The sequence below is a fragment of the Calidris pugnax genome, unplaced genomic scaffold (genome assembly GCF_001431845.1).
Source record: "Calidris pugnax isolate Ruff unplaced genomic scaffold, ASM143184v1 scaffold147, whole genome shotgun sequence".
NCBI lineage: Eukaryota > Metazoa > Chordata > Aves > Charadriiformes > Scolopacidae > Calidris > Calidris pugnax.
The window spans coordinates 4,687,638-4,697,546 of record NW_015092359.1 but is presented as its reverse complement, the minus strand read 5'-3'; the positions used below and the strand labels follow the sequence as shown (position 1 = coordinate 4,697,546).

At 44.7% G+C, this 9,909-nt stretch overlaps 1 protein-coding gene across 7 annotated transcripts in view; it reads left to right on the top strand.

Annotated features, from left to right (window-relative positions):
* Window positions 1-9,909, top strand: part of RIN2 (Ras and Rab interactor 2) — an 83,864-nt gene that overhangs the window by 37,918 nt on the left and 36,037 nt on the right. For 4 of the 7 annotated variants that reach the window (XM_014962495.1, XM_014962496.1, XM_014962497.1 and 1 more), the window contains exon 3: window positions 4,268-4,362. The exons of 1 other annotated variant lie outside the window; for it this stretch is intronic. In XM_014962495.1, the coding sequence (XP_014817981.1) occupies window positions 4,268-4,362 (95 nt within the window). Of the gene's footprint in view, window positions 1-1,929; window positions 2,002-4,267; window positions 4,363-4,785; window positions 4,852-9,909 lie in introns of those variants that run through there. 2 more of the 7 variants (XM_014962501.1, XM_014962498.1) reach the window with 2 other exon arrangements.

Below are 9,909 nucleotides of genomic sequence, written 5' to 3'. Positions count from 1 at the left end.
GTCGGGGGGGGGTGGGGGGGGGGGGAACCAGAAATGGATATTGCCTTAATTTTAAGTCAGTCTGCTTCTTAATCTAAAAGTTCCATTTCCTGGCACTGAAGTCAATTAAAATTTGTGAGTCTTGTGTTTGCATACTTGAAAAAGGGGCTTAATGGAGGACAGAAAATATATAGAGCAGGGAAGTGCTGAGATATATGCCAAGATATGTAGGTAAAGGTGTGAAGGATAAGGGTGTGGGGGAAAAAAAAAAGGCAAACAGAAGACTGTGCTGAGCAATTACGAGCAGTTTTAAGGAACTGATGTGCTTCAGCAGAGCCAAAAGGATTAAGGCAGCTACAAAAGCTGGAGGGAGGGACATAGGAAGACTCACATCAGCAGTGTGTATTTTACTTAGCAGTAACAACTTGTATGGTTGTGTTTGACTAGCTCATCGCACTTAGCAAACTTCATAATGAATGAAGACGGGGAAAATTTAGCAGGTGCTTAAAACTGAATATTTTTTGCTTCTGGTTTGACATTGGAACACTTGCTCTTGAATAAAGAAAACCCCTTGGCTGTGTGTTCCACTGTGAAGTGCCTTCAGTTATGAAATATGACTTTAATCCAGGAAGAGGAAAGCCTAATTTAAGTAACTGATAAGCTATAATTAAACCTGGAATGGTTTTGTTCATCACAGGTGTGCTCTGCTTTTTCCATAAAGTCGTCACACTCCTTATTTAGAAATGGCAAATTGTATATTTCTTTCTGAACATGTATCTATTAGAGTTTTTTGACATGTTTCCTATGTCTTGATACAAATAACAACAAGAAATCCATTGTCAGTGTTTTAGAAAGCCGTTAGTTTTTTAGAACTAACTTTAAGAAGGCACATTCCAGTTTGAAACTAATTGAATAGTCTGAGAGTGATTATTGTAGCTAGAGACTGTGATGTATTGCTCAGCAGAGATTTAGGCCTAATAGAGCTGATCCTTCCATTCTTCTGCTTAGTCACAGCTTGGAAGAGAAATGCAATTTTTCTCTCTTTTTACGCTTGCAGTCAGCTTCTCTGTTTTGAATTAGTTGACTAGCTGACTGAATTAGTGGATCTCTGCAGGTACAGAAGGATTGCTGTAAAAAGAAAAATTTAGAAATCGGTTAAGTACATCAGCTGTAGTTTGGGTTTGTAGCCAAAGAATTTCCATAGATAAATTGATTTCTTTTTGTTTAAAATCTAAATGGCAATCCACATGACGGAAAAGAATGTATTTAATTTTCATTCTTTTAATGGTTGACTTGAAATCTTGGCGCGTGGCTTGTCATAACATCAGGTATTACTTTTAAAAGAAAGATATTTGATTTAAATATCCTGGGAGTTGTTTCTTAGACCATCACATGCACGTGCCTGCTCTGAATACAGTGCATGATAGGGGTGTATAGCTTTTTTTTTTTTCCCTCGGGGTGGGGGGGGCTGGTAGTTGTTTCATTAGTATGTGTCAGCCCAAAAGCATGTTTCCTGCTGCTGAGTAGGTGGCTGGAAGACCTGAGTGGTCTGAATTCCAGGGGTGATCTGGTCAGATTGCAGAATTTTGGGGTGGGTGATCCAGTTATTGGCTAGTTTGGGGTGCCTAAATCAGGATATAGGTTCTCTCTTCCAAGGTCAGCACAAACTGCCCAAAACTCTGGGCTATTTGCTGGGGTGGCTGAGCTACAGGGCATGATTTCACAGGGGAAATAATGAGATCTAGTGACTTGCTGAAAGGGGCAGATGGACTTCGAGCCTGGAGCTGTCCTTTGTCTCCTTGTGTCTACACGGGAGCTTGTCCGACCCCCTCAGAGATGAGGTTCATGTCATTAAGCCAGGAAAAAAATTAATCAAAATGCAAAGTGAAAAAGCTTTCCAACCTTTTTGCTAGCTGAACCAGCTAACAGGGCTCGAGGAGTAGCCAAGCCAGCCCAAGTGAAGAAATGGAACATCCCTGTTCAGGGGCAGCACATCATAACACGGAACTCCCCCTCCATCAGGTCAGTGAGAATTGCAGCTGTATTGCATTTCAGAGGATTACAAGAGGAAAAAAAACAAAAAACAATTAAGGATGATGATGGGAGGGTGGTGGAGGCTTTAAAAAGAGAAAAAACAATGCAGTGTGATCTGCAGGATGGAGTCAGCCATGTATTGGCTGGAGCCTGGTAGTGCTCTCCCAGCACCCAGGTCAAAGCTTCCCTCTAGGCTGATGCTGCTGCCCACAGGTGCTGTCAGATCATGGAATCACGGAATTGTCAGAGTTGGAAGGGACCTTCTAGAGATCCTCCAGTCCAACTCCCCTGCCAAAGCAGGGTTGCCCAGAGCACATCACTCAGGAGCATCCATTGGGGCTTGAAGATCTCCAGAGAAGGGGACTCCACACCCTCCCTGGGCAGCCTCTGCCAGGGCTCTGCCACCCTCACCCCAAAGAAGTTCTTCCTCACATTGGAGTGGAACTTCCCATGGTCCAGCTTGTGCCCGATGCCCCTCGTCCTGTCACTGGGAACCACTGAAAAGAGTCCAGCTCCATCCTCCCTCAACCCACCCTTTAGGTACTTGGAAGCATGAATAAGGTCTCCCCTCAGCCTTCTTTTCTCCAGGCTCAAGAGCCCCAGCTCTCTCAGCCTTTCCTCATCAGGGAGATGCTCCAATCCCTCTCTCATCTTTGTTGCCCTACACTGGACTCTCTCCAGCAGTTCCCTGTCTCTCTTGAACTGGGGAGCCCAGAACTGGAGGCAGGATTCCAGTTGTGGCCTCCCCAGTGCAGAGCAGAGGGGGAGAATGACCTCCCTCCACCTCCTGGCCACACTCTTCCCTACGCAGCCCAGGATCCCATTGGCCTCTTGGCCACAAGGGCACATTGCTGGCTCATGGAGAGTTTGCTATCCACCAGGACCCCCAGATCCTTCTCCTCAGAAGTGCTTTCCAGCAGGTCCATCCCTAACCTATACTGGTGTCTGGCATGTGTCTGATGATACAAGGGTGGCCTGGTAAGGCTCATCCCAGGCAGTGGCACGTGTGGTTTTCACGGTGTAAAGCCGATGTGGGGGCTGGATGAATTTTCCTGTGGCTCTTTCCCTGAGGTTTGGTGGAGTTTGGTGGAGGTGCTGAGCGTGCAGCGAGGTGCCAGGCTGCTCCATCAGGACGGACACGCGTTCCTCCTGCTGCTCTTCCTCACGGTCAGGAAGGCGTTGCTCACATCTCGCCGTGGTGACTCAGGGGGACGTTTGCGAGTCAGCAAGTGGAAGATCTTTGTAAAACAGTGGTGCTGGTGGTCCAGCATGGCTGGGAGCTCTGACCTTGACAGAAAGAAGCTTACAGTATGAGTGTAGCGTGTGCTAATTCATCCTTAAGGTATACTTAATGGAGTTGGCTTATGGTAGGTGAGCTGTTTCTAGGTGGTCTGCCAGGGGTTTTGTTTGTTTGCAGGGGTGGTGGTGGAGGAGGTGGCATCCCTGCGAGGAGGAGAGAGGGAACGCTGCCAGGAATTATATAGTGTCACGGTGCAGGGCGTCAGGCAAACGTGATGCAGTCGCTGCAAAGAATGTCCAAGGCGGCGTGCCTTGTGAACCTCATAGTTGGTTTCTGCTCCACAAAACGTTTCCCAGACATCTGGCTAGCAAATGCGGTGTTTCTCAGGATACAGCCCTCCTGCTCATCTCGACCAATTTTAAAATGAGTTCTTGTTCTTGCGTCCAAAATTAGGATTGTGTTCCACCTGAGCTGAAGCGTTATGAGGCAGTTCTCTTTTTTAATTGAGTTGTTCTGTTCCAGCGCAGTCCAAGACCTAATGTGAAAAGCAGCCACCCATTTCCTTCTTGCTTTGTTACTCTTCATCCACCAAAATATTGTAATGCTGGCTCAGTGTCCCTTCTGAAATAACTCTTGCAGATGGAACTCTTTTAATTGTATATTTTTCCTTTTTATTTGAGAAAGTAAATGCTACAAATGATCAAATCATTTAGTTCTTTTAAGCTGTTGTATAGTATGCTGAGGCTGCAGATATAATATATTTAAACAAAAAAAGCTAGCCAACCTGGAAGGTTTTGTACTGGCACAAAACAGGAATTATTCTTTCTCTGAGAACGATTGCAAGTGGCCCCAAGCCTTACTTTTTCCTTTGAAAGGGGAAGTCCAAATAGGATGCGATTTGAAAAAAAAAAAAAAAAAAAAAAGTTTGTAATCTCTGGTGACTAAACTTGCCCGGGCTTCTTTTCCACGCCTCTTCCACTCGCTTGACGTCATACTATTTTTGTCCCTTTCTAGCTCATTGACACAATTGCCTCAGAAATCGGAGAACTGAAACAGGAGATGGTACAGACAGATCTCACAGTGGAAGATGAATCTGCTGATTTGCGAAGGTGATTAAAATGTTTATTTTCCTGGTTCCTGGAGGTGTACTGTGACAGGAATGTTTTCATTGTGCTCTCTTCTTGGGTGGCTTCTCTCCTAGCGCTTCTCGTCCTGGTGACATAGAGGGTGTAGGTAATCTTGCTCTGGATTCAAGGAGTTTGCCTTTGTGTGGGTGGAGTGTCCAGAGATTCGGTTGCTCTATGTATTTGCCTTAATATCTTCTAAAAGCAACTGAACTTCACTTCGACTTCCACGTTACAAACCTTGGGTACTGATGAACGTCTCCAACAGGAAACTCCTGATGTTATTCCCATTGTCTATGGCAATGAGCTTTGCTTTCACGCTGGAAAAAACTGAAAATGTCCATTGCTTCAAGTGGCTCTGTGAACAGATTCAACACACAGTAACGTGATTTATTTATTTTTTTTCAGGTTAGGAAGTAAAATAGTAACTGTTACGAGCTGATGCTTTTGTGGGTTATGTGCTCACTTATGTATGTGAGTATCTTGCACTTTAAAAAAAGAAGTGATTGAGTCAGTGGGGGCATTTTCTTAACCTTAAAATGTTTTGAGATGCATTCTACAGTGCAGATAAAAGCTCTGGCTTTTTAAAATAGTTCATGCTGCCTAGATACGGACTGTGGAAATCTGTAATGTTGAACTTGTACCTTTTAAGTGGGCATAGTGGGACACCAGCGTTTGGGCTTTGCATGGCAGTTGTGCTTGATTGGCAACGTCTGTTAAATTGACAGCTGGAGGATATTTGATGTTTTAATCATTGGGTTAACAGGAGAACACGTTTTTATACTTATTTTTGAAATATTTTGTTGCAAGAGGAAAGGAACCAAGGCAGGCATTTCCTTTTATCTGACTGCACGAGTTGGGCCAGCTCTGGAGCTGTTGGGCTTTGTTCTTCAAGGCAGCGAGTTAACGAAGTGGATGATAGTATGTTAATTAGAATTACATCCATATATTTTAGCTTTTTTTCCTTGCTAAAAATACTTTTGAAATGTGCTAAAACTTACTACAATACGTATTTAAATTATTTAAATAAAACATTGAGCAGCACTTTTGTCACCCAAGTGACAAAGAACATAAGATATGTGAGCTAATTAAGGTCCTTGGCTATGCCCCTGGTTGCACGTTATTCAAGTTTTAAAGCTTTTGAAAGCACAGCTCTTTTACAGGGGTGGAAAGGATACTTTCTCCATTTCAGTGGATTCAGCTAATTAATTTCAATGATCATTAACTGATTTCCAGTTAAGAAAAAGCTTCTTGTATCTATGAATACACCATGCAGGAAGGACTAAGATCTACTCGTTCTAAAATCTTGATGGAAATCCTTAGCTGGAAACAGTCAATTAAATCTCCCAATTTTACAGATCTGGGAGACTTTTAACCGATTTCTTTTTTTCTTTTACAGATTTTTTTTTTCACTGAATTTGTTGATTTTGAATGAAAAATATATTTCTGTTAGAATATTAACATTAAAAAGTGAATAAAGTAATTTCCATGACTACTTAACTGAAATAATAGCCATCCAATACGAAAAGAAATTGATTCTTTTCTGTCACTTCTAAGATGATAAATGTAAAATACAAAATCTAAAGATATGAATTAAGGTCAATTTTTGCATGACTACATATTTCTGAACTGTGTGCTTCTATGTATGGAAGAAGTTGTATCAAAGTTGGTAAAAAAATGTATAAGTAGTTGTGCACTGATATCTTCTGTTTATGTAGAGCTACAGAGCAAGATGATAGTAGTTTCAACTAAAGTTTTTGGGAGTTCTTATTTAAACTCCACTTCCCACAAGGGTGTGTTTACTGTCGTAATTTCATTTCTTTGTAGTTAATTTAAAACTTCATAATTAATGTAGGTTGCCTTTCTTATTGTGTGTTCTGCTGTTCAGAAGTTTGGTATCTTGATGGGGGTTTGGGATCTGTATCTAGAGAAATATGAGCTAAAAAGGAATGTTTTATTTTTCTTGCTTGTTTGGTTTTTTTTTTTTTTTGCCCGGACGTATATCCACGTGCATTCAGGACAGTTTTAGAAAGGCAGCAGCCACAAGAGCTTCCAACTGTATTCAGAAACAGAAGTAGATGAAACCATGTGTCTGTGACTGGTGTGTTGTGGTGTGGGGGGGTGGGTTGGTTGGTTTTGTTGTTTTTTTTTCTGGTCACTTGGGTTTGTTTTTTTGTTTTTGGTTTGTTGTTTTTTTTTTTTCTGTGGTGACTTTTTCAGGTTGATAACTCCTCTCCAGTTATATTTTTGGGCTCGTCTCCCTTTTTTACTTTTATGGCCCAAGTAATATTGAGAATGGTTTGAGTAACTGGGCCCACGGCTTTGGGTTGTAAGCGTGTAAAAGCCAGGCCAAAAAAAAAAAAAAAAAGGCTTGTGAAAATGTGTATTAAGTGGGACACTCATATCATCAGTTTCAATATTCCACAGTTTTTGATGCCGGGACTTTTTTCCAGTGGAGACACGTATCTCAGTAACACAAATGAGTGGAGTTGTCAGAAAAGGGGTATAAATGGGATAAATTTCTGACCTCTGCTGTACTGGTGAGCTTTTGGGGGGGTAACAAGAGCTTCTGCATGCAGTAGCAGCCCAGGTCGTATAGGATGGGGGGAGGACACGTGGTGTGTCTGGTGGCAAACGGGTGGTCTTTTAGGAGCCCCTCGGTCTCCCTGGAACACCCTCAGACCCCTGCATGTCTGTTGTCTTTGTGGATGACGGAGAGGGGAAAAAGCTGTCCCTCTGCAGGGAAGGCTGTAAAGCCCCAGCCTTCCTGGAACGCTTGATTCAGGGGTCAGTCAGTGGGATCAGCTGCTGGTGGTGGCAGCTGCTGCAGCTTATTCCCTTCCTGCTTTGTTACCATGACAGAAACAATGGCAGAACTTTGCTCCCTCCCTCAGCTTTTGCACTGAACAGCACTCACGCTTGTCTTCTGCGTTTTTCCGTAGCAGCTATTGACTTAGCGTCATCTAATGCGTCTCGCACTGTGAATTGCTTCTGTTGCTAGGTAGGCAAGTATTTACAGAATCACAGAATCTTCATGGTTGGAAAGGACCTCTGAGATCACCAAGTCCAATCATACACACACATACATACATACAACAAGACCCTCAATCTCTGGCACTAGGGCATGCCCTGAAGTGCCACGTCTACACGGTTCTTAAACACCTCCAGGGATGGTGACTCCACCACCTCCCTGGGCAGGCTCTTCCAGTGCCTGACCACCCTCTCAGCAAAGTCGTTCTTCCCAATATCTCATCTAAACCTCCCCTGCCCCAACTTCAGACCATTTCCACTGCTCCTGGCATTATTCCCTTGGGAGGAGAAGAGGCCAACCCCCACCTCTCTACACCCTCCTGTCAGGGAGCTGTAGAAGGCAATGAGGTCTCCCCTCAGCCTCCTCTTCTCCAAACTAAACATGCCCAGTTCCCTCAGCCTCTCCTCGTAGGACTTGTTCTCCAGACCCCTCACCAACTTGGTGGCTCTCCTCTGGACACGCTCCAGCACCTCAATGTCCTTCTTGTAGTGAAGGGCCCAGAACTGAACCCAGCCCTCGAGGTGAGGACTCACCAGTGCCCAGTACAGAGGCACCATCACTGCCCTGCTCCTGCTGGCCACGCTGGTCCTGATCCAAGCCAGGATGCTGTTGGCCTTCTTGGCCACCTGGGCACACTGCTGGCTCATGTTCAGCCAGCTGTCCACCAACACCCCCAGGTCCTTTTCTTCTGGGCAGCTCCAGCCACTCTGCCCCCAGCCTGTAGCGTTGCCTGGGGTGGTTGTGACTGAAATGTAGGACCCGGCACTTGGCCTTATTGAACCTCATCCCATTGGCCTTGGCTCATCGATCCAGCCTGTCTGGGTCCCTCTGTAGAGCCTTCCGACCCGTCAAGAGAATCAACACTTCCACCATTCAACAACCTTTTCCCCAACAGCTTTGTCCTGTCCCTTCGGCTGTAACGGGATGGAGAAGAAAGTTGCAGTCCAGCTGCTGGGGAGTGCAGGTCATGCTCAGCAGGGGCTTCACACCCTCTTCCAGATGATGCTCGATATGACTCTACAGGCCAGGCATGTGTGATTAAGGCCTGCTATATTCCAGGATTTACAGAAATCCAGGCACTTCTGCAGTGAGGATTCATACGGGGTTGACTGTGGGGAGCCTTTGGTGGAACTGGAGTAAGCCTCACACTCATCTGCAATTTTAGAAAGATTCACTTTACCTGCCTATCACCATTCTTTGTCCTTTCCTTTGAAACAAGAGGAATGTTCCTTCCTGCTGCGGAATGGAGGAGTGGGAGAGCAATGAATCTTGTGTTTTGCAAACCTTTGCACCGTGGCAAAGGTGTGTTAAGTGCTGGGGAGATGCTGAGCATCCTACTGCCATGGGCAAAGAGCAGACCACCTCTTTTTTTCTGTCTTCCCTCCTCCCCCTGGGTAACATGGTCCTGATGTGCAGGTACTCAAAAAACAGAGGCCAATCCAGGCCAAAAATGGAGTGAGGAAATGTGGACGTATTCAAGTGCAAGTTAAAGTCCATATCTTCATTATAGTATCAAACCTGGCCTCTCACTGTGACCCTCCTCCTGGCTAGCGAGTGCAACTGGGTTGATAAGCTAAACCCAAGCTTGCTTTTTCCTTTGGCCTGATAACCAGTCTTCTCCATAGTGTGGGAGCAGACTGAATCCCTTAAGTGCTCGTGCTCACCTACAACTTCCTACAACTCCTCTCGTGCCTCAGAAGAGTGGGTGAGCTCTTCCATAGAGAGGGGTGTGCATACGTTTGTGTAAATCCTACAGCAGCTGGTTTAGTTTAATTCAACACAGGAAACCCATGGAAGAGCGTTGGTGGTCCTGATAGGATGTGCAGGCAAACTGGATGCACCTTCACTGTGTCCATAATCCCAAAGAGAGAAAAGTCCATTCCTCAGGACAGTGTTTGTCCATGCAGGAGGTTGGCAGTAGTTTCAGAGAGCGGGTGTGCTCATTGTCCCGAGTCTCACCAAAAAATGGGAGAAACATTAGAAGCTTAGGCTTTACAAGGTTCTAGAGCAAGGGGAATAGGTAGGGTTCAAGAGACCAAAAGAAAATTGCTGTGGTGAGTGGGAGGGCAGGAGCATTTGCTTTACAGATACATGGTGGAGGTATATGTTACAGCCCTGGGGGTATGAGGGAGAGGATTATCCTGGTTACAGGCTTCAACCTGTTCCTTGTCCTTTATACCGTGAGCTAAGTCTAATCAGGATGCAGCAGAGCATTGTTTATCTTGGCAGATACCTCTGTTTGCTTCCCACAGGCCTAGGGGTTTTCTCAAGTCAAAGGAAACCTGCATGAATCATGTCTTTTCTTGAACTCATTGTGAGTTGCTTTTGAAACTCCTCTCCCACTGGAGAGGAACCAGTGTAGTACCCCTGCATTAAAGCAGACCATCCGTGGAGGTTGATTTGTATTTCAATTTTGAGTTTAATGTGACCCAGGCAGGTTGCCTTTTAGTGGGAGTCACTGTAAAAAATGAAAGAAAAAAGAAAAAAGGCAAAAAAAAAAA